This window comes from Hypanus sabinus, chromosome 8 (assembly GCF_030144855.1).
Source record: "Hypanus sabinus isolate sHypSab1 chromosome 8, sHypSab1.hap1, whole genome shotgun sequence".
Taxonomy (NCBI): domain Eukaryota; kingdom Metazoa; phylum Chordata; class Chondrichthyes; order Myliobatiformes; family Dasyatidae; genus Hypanus; species Hypanus sabinus.
In genome coordinates this window covers 168,925,029-168,942,791 of record NC_082713.1, presented here as the reverse complement: position 1 = coordinate 168,942,791, position 17,763 = coordinate 168,925,029, and the positions used below count along the sequence as shown (strand labels likewise).

At 43.9% G+C, this 17,763-nt stretch overlaps 1 protein-coding gene and 1 long non-coding RNA gene across 18 annotated transcripts in view; one reads left to right on the top strand and one right to left on the bottom strand.

The window, feature by feature from the left end:
* The window catches only part of LOC132398701 (uncharacterized), a 173,400-nt gene extending 166,852 nt beyond the window's left edge, over positions 1–6,548 (bottom strand). For 6 of the 17 annotated variants that reach the window (XM_059978493.1, XM_059978494.1, XM_059978500.1 and 3 more), the window contains exon 1: positions 6,149–6,547. In XM_059978493.1, the coding sequence (XP_059834476.1) occupies positions 6,149–6,400 (252 nt within the window). In that variant the 5' untranslated portion in view covers positions 6,401–6,547. Of the gene's footprint in view, positions 1–6,148 lie in introns of all 17 variants that reach the window. The other 11 variants (XM_059978492.1, XM_059978496.1, XM_059978504.1 and 8 more) reach the window with 7 other exon arrangements.
* A 2,132-nt stretch (positions 6,549–8,680) lies between these two features.
* LOC132397853 (uncharacterized) lies at positions 8,681–15,766 on the top strand. The gene is made up of 3 exons (XR_009513470.1): positions 8,681–8,844; positions 9,504–11,795; positions 12,301–15,766. It is a non-coding gene; the product is annotated as an uncharacterized LOC132397853 (long non-coding RNA).
* The last annotated feature ends 1,997 nt before the right edge of the window (positions 15,767–17,763 follow it).

Below are 17,763 nucleotides of genomic sequence, written 5' to 3'. Positions count from 1 at the left end.
ACGTGGCTGAGGATTTCATATGGGCCAGGGAGATAGGACCAGATCAGACAGGCATGTTGGTCAGCATAAACCATTTGGGCTGGAGGATCTGTTTCCAGGCTGCATGACCCACTGAGTCCACACTGGCCTTCAAACACCTCTTTACACTAAACCTACATTTTAATCTTGCCGCATTCCCAACAACTCCCCCCAGATTCAATCCCTCACCTACACACCAGGGGCAAGTTGCAGCAGCCAATTAACCCACCAACTTGAATGTCATTGGGATGTGGGAGGAAACTGGAGCAGCTGAGGGAAATATCACAGGGTATATCACAAACTCCACAGGTCAGGATGGAATCTGGATCTCTAAGACCTGGGTGGTAAATATGAGAACCAAACTGTCAGAGTAATCAGAATCAGGAGTAGGTTTAATATCACTGGTATATGTTGTGAAATGTGTTGTCGTTGTGGCAGCAGTACATTCAATACATAATAATAAAAACTGTAAATTACAGAAAAAAGTATATATAGATATTTAAAATAGTAAATTAAATCAGTAGTGCAAAAAGAGAAATAAAAAAAGTAATGAGGTAGTGTGCATGAGTTCAATGTCCATTCAGAAATCTGATGGCAGAGGGGAAGAAACTATTGCAGAACCATTGAGTGTGTGCTTTCGGGCTCTTTTCTGGTGGTAGCAATCAGACAAGGGCATGTCCTAGTGACTGAGATATTGACAGGTTCATATGGCCCAGACACACTAGCTTGGATAGACATTTAGCCAACCTGACCAGTTGGTCTGAATGATCTGTTTCCAAGCTGTATGACCCTACCGCCCAATCGTCATTGTCCCAAAATTCTCACATTGTGCAAACAACCTTCACCTCCAATAAAGTATGACACACACAAAATGCTGGAAGAACTCAGCAGATCAGTCAGCATTTATGGAAAAGAATAAAGAGTCGTCATTTCAGACCAAGACTCCTGACCTGAAACAACGATTCTATTCCTTTCCATAGATGCCGCCTGACCTGCTGAGTTCCTCCAGCACTTTGTGTGTGTTGCTCTGGATTTCCAGCATCTGCAGAATCTCTTGTGTTTCTGATCTGCTGCTCCAGAGACGGGGATTTTTGAAGAGTGCTACTGTTACAATCCTGACCATAGAGCTGCACGGAAATTCTCACGAGTAGCGACACAGTCTTGGCCCACTTATTTGTTTTGCTTCAGTAACTTTCCTTGAGGGACGTATAATCTGGAAGAGTAGAGAAAGCCACCTTCTCTTCCTTTAGATAACACCATCTTTCACATCCAGCAGTGAGATCAGGTAAGGTCTTAGTTTGGCATTCTGTCAGGGAGGTGGCACTGTTGAGGGTGTAAATCTCCTGCAGCCCTACACTGGCAGCCTTAGCCATAACCTCCAATGCTATTGCTTCGTCCAGCAGTTGTCCATCTAAAGGTTGCTGCCCAAATGAGAACATGTACCACAAGAATCCAGGACTATGTCTGTTGCAGAGCCTCTCTGCCCACAAGAGGTGGGATTTCCCAGTGGTCACCCATTTTAATTCCATTTTCCATTCCCATTCCAACATGCTGATCCATGGCCGCCCCTACTTCCACAGTGAGGCCGCTTTCAGGTTGGAGGACCAACACCTGAGTAGTCTCCAACCTGACTGCATGAACGTCAATTTCTCAAACTTCGGGTAATTTCTTCACCCCTCTCTTTTTTGATAGTGGTCATGGCAAGGATATTTCCTACAATGGGGGAGTGCAGGACCAGAGGGCACAGCCTCAGGTGAGAAGGACATCCCTTCAGAACAGAGATAAAGGGGAATTTCCTTAGCCAAGGAGCAGGGAATCTGTGGAATCTATTGCCACAGAGGGCTATGGAGGCCAAGTCATTATGTATATTTGAGGCAGAGGTTGATAGGTTCTCGATTAGCAGGATGTCAAAGGCTATGGGGAGAAGGAAGGAGAATGGGGTTGAGAAAGATAATAAATCAAGCATGATGGAATGGCAGAAGAGACTCGATGGACTGAATTACCTGATTCTGCTCCTATGTTTTAAAGTCTTATAGTCTCCCTGGTACCCCCCTCCTTCCCTTTCTCCTAGGGCCCATCATCCTCTCCTATCAGATTCCTTCTTCTTCAGCCCTTTACATTTTCCACCTATCACCTCCCAGCTTCTCACTTCGTTCCCCTTCCCCTACCCACAGCTGGCCTTACCTGTCACATGGCAGCTAGTCTTCCCCTCATCCCACCTGCGTATTCAGGCTTTGGTCCACTTCCTTTCCAGTCCTGAGTAAGGTTCTTGACCCAAAATGTCAACCATATATTCCCCTCCATAGATGCTGCATGACCAGTTGAGTTACTCCAGCATTGTATGTATATTGCCCTGGATTTAATCCATCTTGTGTCTATGAGAAAACTAAAGCTTCTGCCAGGATTACAATTCCAAAATAGAATCTTTTGTTCAGACTCAAGCATCTGTCCATAGAGCATTAAAATGCATAAGTGGTCCTGCAAGATACTGGCATTCTTAGTCAAAGAGGGCAAGTATATGGGAGCTAAAGACAAGGCCACATTCGCTATTCTTCCAGCACTGATTAGAAGCATGGGACAGCAATTATTCAAAACCACAAAAGCAAATAGCACTTGCTTTCAAAAATAATTTGAAATGCTGTTATAATGTGGACCATCTTCCAATCCCATTTATTGAAATTGAAAGCAAAATCTACTGTCAAAATGAATCCAGACTCAGGTTGGAGGAACAACACCTTATATACCGTTTGGGTAGCCTCCAACCTGATGGCATGAACATTGACTTCTCTAACTTCCATTAGTGCCCCTCCTCCACTTCTTACCCCATCCCTGACAAAAATAGTTGTTTGTTTTTTTCTCTCTCTCTGCCCAACACTCTGCCTGTTCTCCATCTCCCTCTGGTGTTCCCCCCCCCTTTCTTTCTCCCGAGGCCTCCCGTCCCATGATCCTTTCCCTTCTCCATCTCTGTATCACTTTCGCCAATCACCTTTCCAACTCTTAGCTTCATCCCACCCCCTCCGGTCTTCTATCATTTCACATTTCCCCCTCCCCCCACTACTATCTTTCCTTTTGGTTAGTCCTGATGAAGGGTCTCAGCCCGAAACGTCAACAGCGCTTCTCCCTATAGATGCTGCCTGGCCTGCTGTGCTCCACCAGCATTTTGTATGTGTTGTTGTTTAAAACAATGTCCTCTGTTCGAAGGAGTGAACAACCCCAGCATCAACAGTCCACCTATAGAACTAAATCCACTTTTTTAATGGAATTTTTCTCATAACCCTCTTCTTCAGCCTCTCCAAAATCCTCTTTCCACCTTTCTTTCCAGTCCTCATGAAGGGTCCTGGCGCGAAACGTTGACTGTTTATTCACTCTCCATAGACGCTGCCTGACCTGCTGAGTTCCTCCAGCATTTTTTGTGTGCTACTCTGGATTTTCAGCATCTGCAGAATCTCTTGCGTCTCCAAATTCTTTACATAGTTCCAAATGTCTTGTGCCCGGGAATGTTTTATAAAGGTTCTTTATTAATGTTTTTATAAAGTAATCAACTATTTCCTCATATGTTTACCTCTTTATTTACTGAGATACAGTGCCTTTCGGTCCTTCGAACAATTTTACCCAGCAACTCACCCGTTTAACCGTAGCCTAATGACAGGACAATTTACAATGGCCAATTAACTTACCAACCGATATGTCTTTGGACTGTGAGAGGAAACCAGAGCACCAGGAGAAAACCCATATGCACATGCAAGCATTTTACCAAATTGAAATCCAAACACCAACGCACCAAGCTGTAACAATGTCCCACTGACTGCTGCGTTACAGTTGCAGACCATATATACTTATCTTTATTATGCTCACAATACCATAGTCTTTTGACCCACTTGTCCAAGCTGCTTTGCCTTGTCACTTCCAACAAATTTCAATGGGTCTTTAGTGTATGTGCTTTACTGAAGAGCAAAGGGCTTTGCAGCAAATGAGGATGAGGTGACTTGATAATGGTGTACAAGATAATGAGGGGAATAGATCAAGTGGACAGCCAGAGACTATTTCCCAGGGCAGAAATGCCTAGAACATCATTATCATCTTCATCGCTATGTGTCGTGTCGTATGACGTGGATTATCATGGTCTTCAATCTATCCATGACCATGATCATGACCATGACAGTTTTTGGCCAGTTTTTCTACAGAAGTGGTTTGCCATTGCCTTCTTCTGGGCAGCATCCTTAGACGATGCGTGACCCCAGCCACTCATTGCCAATACTCTTCAGAGATTGTCTGCCTGGCGTCAGTGGTCGCATAATCAGGACTTGTGATCTGCACCAGCTGTTCAAACGACCATCCACCACCTGGTCCCATGGCTTCACGTGACCCTGATGGGGAGGGGGAGGGGTAAGCAGGTGCTATACCTTGCCCAAGGGTGACCTGAAGACATAGCAGAAGGAAGGAGCGCCTTACACCACCTTTAGTAGAGACATGCTGTATCTCCACCCCGCACCCAATGGCTTATGTCCGGGGGCATAAGTTTAAAGTGATTGGAGAAAAGTACAGGGGGATGTCAGAGAGGGTTTTCTACTCAGAGAGTGGTGGGTGTCTGGTACTCATTGCTAGGGTGGTGGTACAGGCAGATACATTAAGCCCATTTAAGAGACTCTTAGATACCCCCAAACCCTCCTGCTCCTGTCCCTTTGAAAATAGTATTCTCGATGGAAAATAGCAGTCATACTGCTCTGACACAATAGGAAAGCAAGGAATATTGTCTTTAAAGTGCTTCGGCAAGACTAAGATCTGTTCACTGTGATCTTGAGACTCTCCCTGGCATTTCCTCATTCCTGACTTTAATCGGATGCAGCCCTTGGAAGGAACCTTAGTTCCAGAGCCAAGAATGGTTCTCCAGGAAAGCTGGATCTGTGACATTTTCCTCCGTAAGTGAGGTCTGTTGAAAACCTGCCAGAAAGGTCCTCCACTATCGAAGGCAGGGATCCCGGTCGAGGGGCAATGATTCAGGGAACACCATGGAGTTCCTGTACCTTTTCATTCCCAACAAAGCTTTCCCCATTCCTTCTGGCCAATAACCACGGCAGTAAAACACTGCGCTTTTCAAAAGCAAATGTAAGGGAAAAAAATCAATTGTCTTTAATTAAGTTCTTCCCGAGAGAGACTAGGCATTGTGGCCCAGTCGAGATTATCGAAGGTCAGATGCCTCACAATGAGTGTCTGACCTCTAAACAAAGTATAAATGGTAGAGTAACCCTGCTGCCCAGGCTGGTGTTACACATTTGCCCTTTCTCCTTTCAGCTTTAACCTGATTCCAATCAGCACTGTGGGTGCATGTGGGTGGGGGAGGGAGGGGAGGTTGAATAAATGTTATGTTACTGATCCTTGAACTGGCCCCGAAAGGGGCTTAAACCAAAAAGAAAAAGCACAAAAAGAGAGGGTGTGCTCGCTGAATAACTCGTGTACAATGGCCGCAGCCTCCTTCACGGCCATAAATAACTGAACAACAAGTTAGTATTCATTTCAAAGACTTACAGATGTGTCCTAGAGATCCTTGTTTCACATTGTCATATCCTTCCCCACACACACATACACACACACTCACCCACACTCACACTCACACACACACACACACACACTCTCACACACATACATACACGCACCCTGACACACCAAAACACAAACACACACACACATATATATAAATACACACAAACACACACTCATGCACATCTAAAGTTACACACACATGCCACAACATTCACACTCATTGTCACACACACACTCACACCAGCACACCCAGTTACATCCACATCCACACACACAGACATACACACAAACTCCTACATTCCCATACCTTCACTGAAACATAAGCACTCGCCTACACATTCACAAAAACACTCACCACTTCATCACACACACACGTTACAAATTCTTGCAAGCACGCACACACACACACACTCACTCAGTTACACACACACACTCACACTCAGTTACTCACACACACACACACACACACACACACACACTCACTCAGTTACACACACACACACACACACACACACACACACTCACTCAGTTACACACACACATGTCTGTGGCAGAGAATCGCTTCCTACAGTATCACCACTCCACATACCTTGGACAGGCAAACGCTTGCTGAGCTGTGGCTGGGCCGTTGAAGACGTTTACCATGTGTGAGGGGCAGAGGTGGCTTCTCATGTTGTCTCCCGTAGAGCCAGGTCTTCTTTCTCCCCAGACCCAGACTCAGGAGGTGCTGGGAGTTATCCCGGACGCACAGAAGAACTCTCCCCTTCTTAGTTTTAGAACAGTCTCTGGGTGCCCAGTGGTGCAGATGGCGTGGTGGGCATTCGACATCATAGGGTCTCATCTCTATCCCCAGGCAGGTAAGAAGCAGACATTAGCAGAGATGTTGAAGAGGGATAGGAGACCAGGAAGTGACTCAGTCAAAGCCGTTCGAGTGGACGCCAAGTCCTCACCCACAGAGCACTGAAATGCCTGTGGTTTACATTCTTAAGTCAGTCTGTGAATATTAAACTGGAAGGAATGCAGAGGGTTGACAACGGTCAAGGGGCAGGAATCCAACGTAACACATGAATACACTTCATTTCAGAAACAAAAGCACAGTTTCAAATGTATTATTGGTGAGAAGGGTAGAGGAAATGGCAGGATAAATACACTCAGAGGCCATTTTTTTATGTACCTCCTGTACCTAGTAATTGTCACTGAGTGTATGTTTGTGTTTTCTGCTGCTGTAGCCCATCCATTTCAAGGCTCAACATGGTGTACGTTCAGAGATGCTCTTCTGCACACCATTGTTGTAACGTGTGGTTATTTGAGTTACTGTCGCCTTCCTGTCAGCTTGAACCAGTCTGGCCATTCTCCTCTGATCTCTCTCATTAACAAGGCGTTTTCACCCACGGAAATGCTGATCACTAGATTCTTTTTCTTGTTTTTCACACCATTCTCTGTGAGTGTTGTGGATGAAAATCCCAGGAGATCAGCAGTTTCTGAGATATTCGGACCATCCTTTTTGGCACCAACTATCATTCCATGGTCAAAGTCACTTTTTAGATCACATTTCTTCCCCCATTCCAATGTTTGTTCTGAACAACAACTGAACCTCTTGACCACGTCTGCATGCACTTATGCATTGAGTTGCTGCCGCATGATTGCCTGATTAGATATTTGCACTAACAAGCAGGTGTACAGGTGTACCTAATAAAATAGCCATTCATTCTTTTACACTCCAGAGAATAAAATCCTAACCTTTCCCTATAACTCAGGTCCTCGAGGCCCAGCAGTATCTTATAAATCTTCTCCGTACTCTTTCAATCTTATTGATATCTTTCCCATACTTAGTTGACCAGAACTGCACACAGAACTCCAATTTAGATCTTGACAATGCCTTATACAACTTCAACATAATAGCCCAACTCCTGTACTCAATACTTTGATTTATGAAGGCCAATGTACCAAAAGCTCTACTTACAACCGTATCTACTTGTGACACCACATTCAATGAATTATGGATCTGTATTCCCAGATTCCTCTGCATTATCTTCATTCCTTTACAGATGTGTCCATTCTTTTAACATGGAGACAGGAGATAAATTAGAGGCATTTTTCAAATGGACACAGCTCATCCTGTGAGAAGAAGGAAGATTGAGAGGCAGTTCACTTGGATGTTACTCAGGAAAAGCAGATGGCAGGCAGTTAGTGTTACTGCCTCAAAACGCCACCAGCCTAAGTTCAATTCCCATCTAAGGTGCTGTCAGTGTGGAGTTTGCAGGCTCACCAAGTTGGGATTTTTGGAACTGGAGTTGATGTGGCATGGTAGTGTAGTGGTTAGTGTGAAACTTCACAACAGATTCCCACCACTGTCTGGAAGGAGTTTTACATGACAGTGCTGGTTTTCTCCCATGTCCCAAAGACACATGGACAGAGTTTGTAAGTTGTGGGCATGCTATGCTGGTGCTGGAAGCTTGGCAATATTTGCGGGCTGCCCAACACAACACTCGCTGACTGGGTTTGAAGCAAACAGCACCTTTCCCTGTATATTTTGATGTGGATGTGTCAAATAAGGTGATCATGTTTCAGGGCCCCAAACAAATCTGCAAATCTGCTCCCGATGCGGCCTCCTCTACATCGGTGTAAGTTGTGGAACCGCTTCATCGAGCACCTCCACTCTGCCTGCCAAAAAGTGTAACTCACCGGTGTGCAAAGATTTAAATTCCAATTCCCATTCCCGTAGCCCCCTCTTGTGTTCTTCACCTTATTTTCTGTCTGGGTAGCCTCCAATATGATGGCAGAAAAATTAATTTCTCCTTCAGTAATTTTCCCCCCTCCTCCCTGTTCCTCTATTCCCTACTCCGACCTTTTACCTCTTCTCATCTGCCTTTCTCTTCCCTCTGGGTCCCCTCCTCCTTCCCTTTCCCCTGTGGTCCACTCTCCTCTCCTATCAGGTTTCTTTCTCTCCAGCCCTTGACCTTTCCCACCCACCTGGCTTCACCTATCACCTTCCAGCTATCCTCTTTCCCCTCCCTCCCTACCTTTTTATTCTGGCATTTTCACCCTTCCTTCTCAGTCCTGAGGAAGAGTCTCGGCCCAAAACTTCAACTGTCTATTAATTTCCGTACAAGCACCCTGGCCTGCTGAGTTCCTCCGGCATGTTGTGTGTTTTGCTTTGGGTATCCAGCATCTGCAGAATCTCCCGTGTTTAAGGCAATCTTTAGTTCATTATTGTCACATGTATGCTGAAAGTCTCATCTCGTGTAATCGTTCATAGGGATCAGATCATTTGCACAGTAGAAGGTAAGCAGGAACAATGCAGAATAATGTGAAACAACTACGGAGAAAGTGCCGTGCAGGCAAACATTAAGATGCAGGATTATAACCAGGGAGATTGTGAGGTCAAGAATTCATTTTATTATGCTAGGGAACTATGTTACAGTCTTGTAATGTGCGCCTCAGAAGTGTAACAGTTAGCATGACGCTATTACAGCTTGGGGTGTTCCAGAGTTCAGAGTTCACTTCCCGTGCCATTCTGTAAGGAATCTCTTTACGTCTTCCCTGTGACCGCATGTGGTTTCCCCGGAGCGCAATAGTTTCCTCCCATAGTCCAAAGATGTACTGGGTAGGTCAATTGGTCATTGTAAGTTGTCCCGTGATTAGGTTAGGATTTGTCAGGGGTTGTTGGGGCAGCACGACTCGAAGGGCCAGAAGGGCCTACTCCTCACTGTGTGGCTAAACTTATATAAAAAATAAAACAACAATGGGGCAGAAACAGTCCCTCAGCCTGATTGGACGTGCTTTCAGGCTTTTGTTCCCGATTGTCATTCCCATTCTCCTACACTCCAGGGAATAAAGTCCCAATCCATTCAGCCTTTCCCTACAACTCATATCCTCAAGTCTGGCAACGTGCTTGTAAGTTTTCACTGTACTCTTTCAATCTTATCATTTCTTTCCTCTAGGTAGGCGGCCAGAACCAGGAGACTTGAACCCAGAACCTTCTGAACTCCAGCTGACATGGATCACCATCCAAGAAATTCCCCCAGAGTCCCCTGGTGGAACGAGGAACTCTGAATTCCGCTGGTTGATGTGCTGATGCCGAGGGCCAGGGGAGAGTGCAGTTAATCGCGCAAGTATGGATGTCAGACTGCAGTTATAATTGAATCATAGGGAGGTCCTGAGTTTAGTGGCTTTTGCTAAAAGTGGGGGAGGAGAGGGAAATCAAGGGATGCTTTTGAAAGAGCAATGCAACAGTCCGAACAAAATCCAGCACATTTCTGAGCCCTGATGGAAGGGAGCTAGAGAGAGGGGGCCTCAACAACTAATCATTTGGCCTCTCTCCACCCACCTCCCAGAACATAATACATCTTGGCCGTTGCCACGGTACCAGAGCCCTCGATCAATATGTATGTTTTCCTTTCACGTCTGGTCGCAGACATCCTCTTCTCTCCATGACCGGACTGAGATTTTAAGGAAAATGAAAGAGGGAATTATATCAAGGAATGACTTATATTTAAACACAAACGCTCACATAGTAGAGCCAAGTCCTGTGGTTGGTCAAGGGTCAGTCCTGCAGCTATTGAGATGCTTTGGCTGATGAACCTTGAACTTTGGCATCTGGGGTCAAAGCCAAGACCTCTACAGAGTGTCCTTCGTCAAGAATTAACAAGTGTGACAGCGTCCTGTCCCTTCACTAGACGCTTAAACAGTGTAAACAGGGACATCTGGAATGAGACCTTTCAGCTCAACAGTTAAAAATGATCATGAATCAACAGTTGTATTCATAAATCTTCAGGACTAATTATATTAAAGGGGGAATCTAAGGAAGGCTCTATGGAAACAGCACAACTTATCAGACGTTTCAATCAAATCATCAAGATAAGTATTTTCAGTCTGCGTCCTTTTTCTCGGAGCATTTTTAAGTTCTGCTTGTTATCACAAACACTTCTCAATGGTAAATATTAACGAGCTCGGTCTTTTTAATTAAAATAAAGGGAGACTGCTAGGGCCCGCCGTAACCACTGGCAACATAGCAGCTAAATAATGCACGTCCTTTCATCGTCCAGAAGCCTCGAGCCTGGTGGCTGGAGTTATTCAGTCCTGCTCATTGGGGGATGCCAAGGAGTGAGGGTGGCAATGGGGTGCAAGGTGCCAGCCTTGCCAACTAAAGCCCCATGCCAGTCTCAGCAGGGCTGTACAATGGAAGTGAGCTAGCGAGAGTGTAAAAATAAAAGGAAGAAAAGCAAGACAAGTGAAGACTTATAAGTAAATTTTAAGAATTGCATTTATATTAGAGTTATAGAGTCATACAGCACAGAAACAGGCCATTTGGCCCATCTGTTCTATGGTAACTGCCTCACTGTATTGTTTTCTTTTAACTGTCCCAATCTAATTTTCTTCTAGAATAATCTCCATCCTCCGGTGGCCTACAGCCACCAGAATCAGAATCTGAATCTGAATCAGATTTAATTTCACCAGGATATATTGTGAAATGTCGAGCAAGATAAATAGCAAGGTATTGTTCATGGGCTCACGGTCCATTCAGAAATCAGATGGAAAAGGGGAAGAAGCTGTTTCTGAATCATTGAGTGTGTGACTTCAGGTTCCTGTACCTCCTTCCTGATGGTAGCAATGAGAAGAGGGCATGGGCTAGGTGATTGGAGTTCTTAATGATGGATGCCGCCTTTATGAAGTGCTCTGACTGCCTGCAAGTTCCTTTAAGAATCACCCACATGGGCTTGTGCCTGGAGTCACACGCAGGCCATTGCCCCTCAACCATCAGGCCCTTGAACCAGAGGGGATAATGTTACTCACTCCAACTCTGAGCTGTTCACAGATTCACTTCTAACAACTCACCATCATCTCATTTTCTCCATATTTATTGCTTATTTATTTATTATTATTATTTTTTCCTTTTGCATTTGCACAGTTTGTTGTCTTTTACACACTGGTTGTCCATCCTACACACCTTCTCAGCATCTGCAGATTTCCTCGTGGTTGTCCACCCTGTTGGATATGGTCCTTGATTGATTCTATTGTGTTTCTTGGATTTATTGTGTATGTCCACAAGAAAATGAATCTTGGGGTTTTATATGGTGATATATATGTACTTTGATAATAACTTTCACTACAGACCTGTTTGCACTAATCCACTGTACTCAGACTTTGCAGTCAACGGTCCTCAGAAACTACCACGCACGCACACACAGATGGCAGAAGGAACCAGTTCTGATGACCCCCGGGTTCACAAATCGGTGAGTTTGGTGATTGAATCCTAGTGTTTGGTGTCCTGTCATGGGCGAATCTGAAGCTCGAGGCCGAATGCTTGGTGATCAGTGTGTGCTGGGATCAATGCTGGGAATCGATGCCCAGGGCTCAAATTTGAAGTACCGAGGTTGTGGCCTGGAGCCGAGTCTGCAAACCTCTGCAGGAGTCTGGGGAAGGTGATGCCCAGTGTCTGTAGGCCCAGGACCGAGTCCACTGGAGGATGGAGATGGAGCCCTAACCTGGCGCTAAAGACCTGTGCTAATGCGTGAATGGGAAGGAGGAAAAGGGCTTGCTTTTGTTGTTGCTTGTTGTGTTCTGTGTTGTTCTGCTGAACGTTGAGGGCATGCTCTGATGGTGCTGGAATGTATGGCAACACCAGCAGGCTGTCCCCAGCGCACCCTTGGGTGTGTTGATTCTTAACAAAAATGAAGCATTTTACTGCATGTTCAAAGTATGTGTACATTATACAACCTGAGATTCGTCTCCTTACAGGCAGCCGTTAAACAAGAAACCCAAAGAACCCATTAAAAAAAAAGACTGACAGACACCCAAAATGCCAAGAGTAAAACAAATCATGCAAGCAATAAAAGCAAGAAAATAGCACTTAGAACAAAAGTGAGTCGTCAGATGCAGAGCCCCGAGCAGGCGGAGCAGGCCCACAGCTTCAGCCTCAGTGCAGCGAAGAGCAGGGTAAACGTCGCCAAGTTTACCGGCCCGACCTCACTTCTGGTCCCGACACCCTGCCTTTCTAATCTGTCTGGACTGGTGCCAACATTTTCAAATCCAAATGGGCCCAGCACTTAGATCGATGAAACCTCGTTCTCAGTATAGGTGGACGAGCTCCAAATTTGCCTTTCGATCGCTCCAACTTTTCTCCACTTCACAGTGCCGATCTCATCTCAAATGTGCCTTGACCTCCCCCTGACTTGCCTCGCAGCCACACACTTCAACACTTGGTGCAGCCTCGCCTTCGCTCGCCTTTTCTTTGTTTGTGGTCAAACTATAATTTTTCACAGAAAAAAAGTATGTCATTGCTGAAATATTTAGTTGTATTACTTGTTCTGGGAACTTGCCCTCAGCAGCACCATCTTAAACCGGAACCACGATGTATGCATCATGTCTTGATGTACAGATGATTATAAACTTGAATATTGAGTTAACCCACCAACTCCTACACTTTTGGAATGTGGGAGGAAACTCGAGCCCCAAGAGGAAGCTGACAATGACAGGGCAAGCATGCAAACTCCACACAGGTGGTGTTGAACCCAGGTCACTGGGGCTTTGAGTGAGTGGCTCTACCATTGTGCCGCCTCATATTCAGTCACTGTCCTCTGGATCAAGGAACAGATTACCCAAAAGCTGCCAATGTGCTTTCATTTGTCCTATTAAACTCTGACTTTCGATGGGGGTGGAGGGGCTTGACTCAGTTACGTGCTCATTTCAAAGTTCAATATTCAAAGTAAATTCATTATCACAGTCAAAGTTAATATATTATCAAAGTATGTATACAATCAGTGGCCATTCAATTAGGTATTTTCTGTACCTAACAATGTGGCCACTGGGTTATATATTTGTGGTCTTCTGAAGCTGTAGCCTATCAACTTCAAGACTCAACATGTTATGAATTCAGAGATGCTCTTCTGCACACCACTGTTGTAATGCGTGGTTATTTGAGTTACTGACAGCTTTAACCAGACTGGCCATTCTCCTCTGCCCTCTCTCATTAACAAGGTGTTTTTGCCCACAGAACTGCCACTCACTGGATGTAATTTTGTTTTCACACCATTCTCTGTAAACTTTACAGATGGGTGTGTGTGAAAATCCCAGAAAATGGGTGCAGTTTCTGAGATACTCAAACTACCCCATCTGGCACCAATAATCATTCCATGGTCAAAGTCACTTCAATCACATTTCTTCCTCATTCTGATGTTTGATCTGAACAACAACTGAACCTCTTAACCATGTTTGCATGCTTTTATGCATCGAGTTGCTGCATCGTGATTGGTTGATCAGATATTTGCATTAACGATCACGTGAACAGGCGGACCTAATGAAGTGGCTACTGAGGATGTTATCATTCATTTTCTTGCAGGTATTAAAAGGAAAAATAAATAAGTACAATAGAATCTATGAAAAGCTATACACAAAGACTGACAAACAGCCAATGTACAAAGTAAAATAAATGGCAAATAAAAAAATACTGAGAACATGAGTAGTAAAGAGTCCTTGAAAGTGAGTCTGTAGATGATAGAATCAGTTCAGAATAATGGTGAGTGAAGATATTTACACTGGTTCACGAGCCGATGGTTGTCGGATAACTACTCCTGAACCTGGTGGTGTACTTCCTGCCCGACGGTACTAGCGAGTAAAGAACATGGACTAGGTGGCAGGGGGTCCCTGATGATGGATGCTGCTTTCTCATGGCAATGCTCCGTGTAAATGTGCTCTATGATAGGGAGAGCATTACCTGTGATGGACTGGGCTGTAGTCACCACTTTCTGTAGACCTTTCCATTCCTGGATATTAGTGTTTCCATACCAGGCCATGATGCAAACAATTAGGATAATCTCCACTCTCCATCCATGGAAGTTTGTCAGTGTTTCATGTGACATGCCAAATCTACGCAAACTTCGAAGAAAATCGAGGAGTTGCTGTGCCTTCTTTGTGATGGCACTTATATGCTAGTGGAAGAGTACACAGAGGAATACCTCCTTGTAAATTACAATGTAAATTAAACACAATGCAAATTAAACTAAATGTCTTCTGCCACATCCCTCCATATCTATATGTCTATCTAACAGCCTTTAAATGCCACTATCATATCTATATCCTCCGCCACCGTTCCTGGTACCCTCCAATCTCTATAGAAAAAACTTGATCTGCACATCCTCTTTAAACTTTTCCCCCCATCATGTGTTGGATCCGACTGCTTAATTCTTAGATTAGACTATTTAATTATTATTTTCTTTGCAGTTTAACAATTATTTGTCTGCTTGTATTTTACATACATACTTACATACAAATAACTGCTTACTATGCTCCCTAGTGATAGTAGTCTGTATATTCAAGCTCAGTGTATCCCCTAGTGATTATATTGGTGTAATTCTGGAAAGTTCTAGAAACTTCTCTTGGTGATGAATTATTTGAATAGGAGCTTTCTTTTTGGTTAACTCGCAAAAATGAATTTGAATGGAATTTTCATTATCTATGTACAATAAAAGATCAGACTCTTAGTCCCTTTAAACTTTTGACTCTCCCTCTCTTCAACTAGTAGACCTCTATCACTGTCTGTTTTCAGCTCTCTCTTTGTTCTATTAGTGCTTAATAATCATCAAGCAATAAGCTTTGTGCCTATTTCGTGATTTCTGAAAGAATCTTGGATTAAACCATTAGAATCCAACACAACTTAAATACTTGTCCTCTTGTACTTGACATTCCTGCTCTGGGAGAAAGATACTGACTGTCAACCTTGTGTATGACTCCTAGAATCTTATGAACTAGAGGGCAAGGAGGCATAATTTTGAAGTGATTGGAGGAAAGTATAGAGGGGATATCAGAGGCAGTTTTTTTTTACACAGAGATTGGTGGATACATGGAATGCCCTGCATAAGTGGAGCTAGAGGCAGATACATTAAGGGCATTTAAAAGATTTTTAGATAGGCACATAGATGAAAGAAAAATGGAGGGCTATGTGGGAGGGAAAGGTTAGATTGACCTTAGAGTAGGTTAAAAGGTCAGCACAGCATCATGGACCAAAGAGTATGTACTGTACTATTTCTGCTTGGGGAGAAAAAAAAGATTCTGATTGTCTTTAAAGAAAGAGATTAGTTTTATTTATCACATGTACATCAAAATGTTAAAGCATACAACCCCCACCACCATAACTTTATCATTTCCTGTCAGAGTCACCTTATGTACAGACACTTCTGTGTGAGTGTCACTTTATTGACATACATTCAATCCATGTATATCAGCTATCTTATATAGTTATATTTATTGTGACTTTTTATCATTGTGTTAATTTATTATGTTTTTTTAATCAGAATCAGGTTTAATTTCACCAGCATATGTTGTGAAATTTGCTAACTTCGCAGGCAGCAGTATGATGCAATGCATAATAAAAGGAAAAAGATTGTGAATGACAGTAAGTGTATGTGTGTGTATATATATATATAAATAATTAAATAAGTAGTGAAAAAATAGAAATAAAGTAGTGAGTAAAAAGAGTGTTCATGGGTTGATTGTCCATTCAGAAATCTGATGGCAGAGGGGAAGAAGCTTTTCCTGTATCACTGAGTGTGTGCCTTCAGGCTTCTGTACCTCCTTCCTGATGATAACACTGAAAAGAGGGCATGCCATTGGTGGTGGGAGTCCTTAATGATGGATGCCGCCTTTTTGAGGCATTGTTCCTTGAAGGTGTCCTGGATACTGTGAAGGATAGTGTCCATGATGGAGCTGACTAAATTTACAACTCTCTTCATCAGATCTGGAGTAAGAATTATTTCACCTTCTTTACAGTACTGAAAATAGCATTGAACAATCTTAATTCTTGACTCTTGAAATGCATCAAACCTACCCTATCCATGCCTCTCATAATCTTACGAAGTTCCATCAGGTCTCTGCCACTCCGATGAGAACTATCCAAGCTTATCCAACCTCTCTGTTTAGTTCATACACTTTATCCAGGCAGGATGCTGGTAAACCTCTTCTGCACCCTCTCCAAAGCCTCCACAACACATAACATCTGTTATGTGCCAAGGGACTGCGACACAAAAAGGATTGTGCAGCAACAAACCTCGGCCTCAAGTCGGGAAGCTGCATCGTTTTGAAAAAGATACCAACCCCTATGGAGAAGACAATTGCTTCCTATGGAAATGGGAAATAAAAGGACTTTGACCCGCAGTGCCCTGTGCTGGAATGAGGCACAGCTACCCCTGTGGAAACGTAGCAAATCTCCCTGCAACCAATCACGCAGCCTCAGCCCTTAGCTACCACCGAGACTGTTGCTATTTGTACTTCCTTTTAATCTGTCACATGGCTGATCAAACAGTCCCGCACAATATGGCATGCACATTTCTTTATCAGTCCCGGGGGAAGATTAGTGAGTTGTCACTTGTCTCTGCCTTTGCCCGGCCCCTTGCCTTTGAACAGCGAAGCCTTTTCGAGACAGGAGAGAGCCAAGAGAGGTGTTTTACTTTCCATTAAAATATTCTTGTCTCTTTACCCTGTTACAGGTCCACAAATGAGTAAAGACAAACAATTCATTTATTTGTGCTGTGTTACGATCCACACATATACACGATGTACACACGGTACACGGTACATTGTACACATGCCATGGGTCACCATGGTAGCATAGCAGTTAGAGCAATGCTATTACAGTCCAGTTTCAAGTTCAACTCCGGCACCATCTCCAAGGAGTTTTTACGTCCTTCCCATAAGCACTTTCCTCCAGGTGTCCTGATTTCCACCCACAGTCTAAAGACATGCCAGTAAGTAGGTTAATTGGCCTTTGTAAATGATCCTGTGATTAGGCTGGCGTTAAATAGGTGAGTTGCTGGCCAGTGCTGCTTGTTGGGCCGGAACGGCTTGTTCCATGCTGTGTCTCTATTTAAAAATAAATAAATTAAATAAGATTTTTCAAAGAGTAGTTTTATATGTCATATCCCAATCCTTTTGCCCATTATTTTAATCCCATTTGACTACATTGGAACTGTATCCTTCTGTGTCTTGCCTATGTAAAAGTCTGTCTAAATGCCTCTTAAACGTACTGACTGTATCTGATTTTACCACCTCCTCTGACAGAAGATGATCAGATATACATCAAAAGAAGCTGTGAAATGGCAGTAAATAAAATCAGCAAGGGTTGAGCTCGGGCTCCCCACAAGTGTCACCATGCTTCCAGCACCAGCATAGCATGCCCAGAAGTCGCGAACTTTACCCTTGGGATTTGGA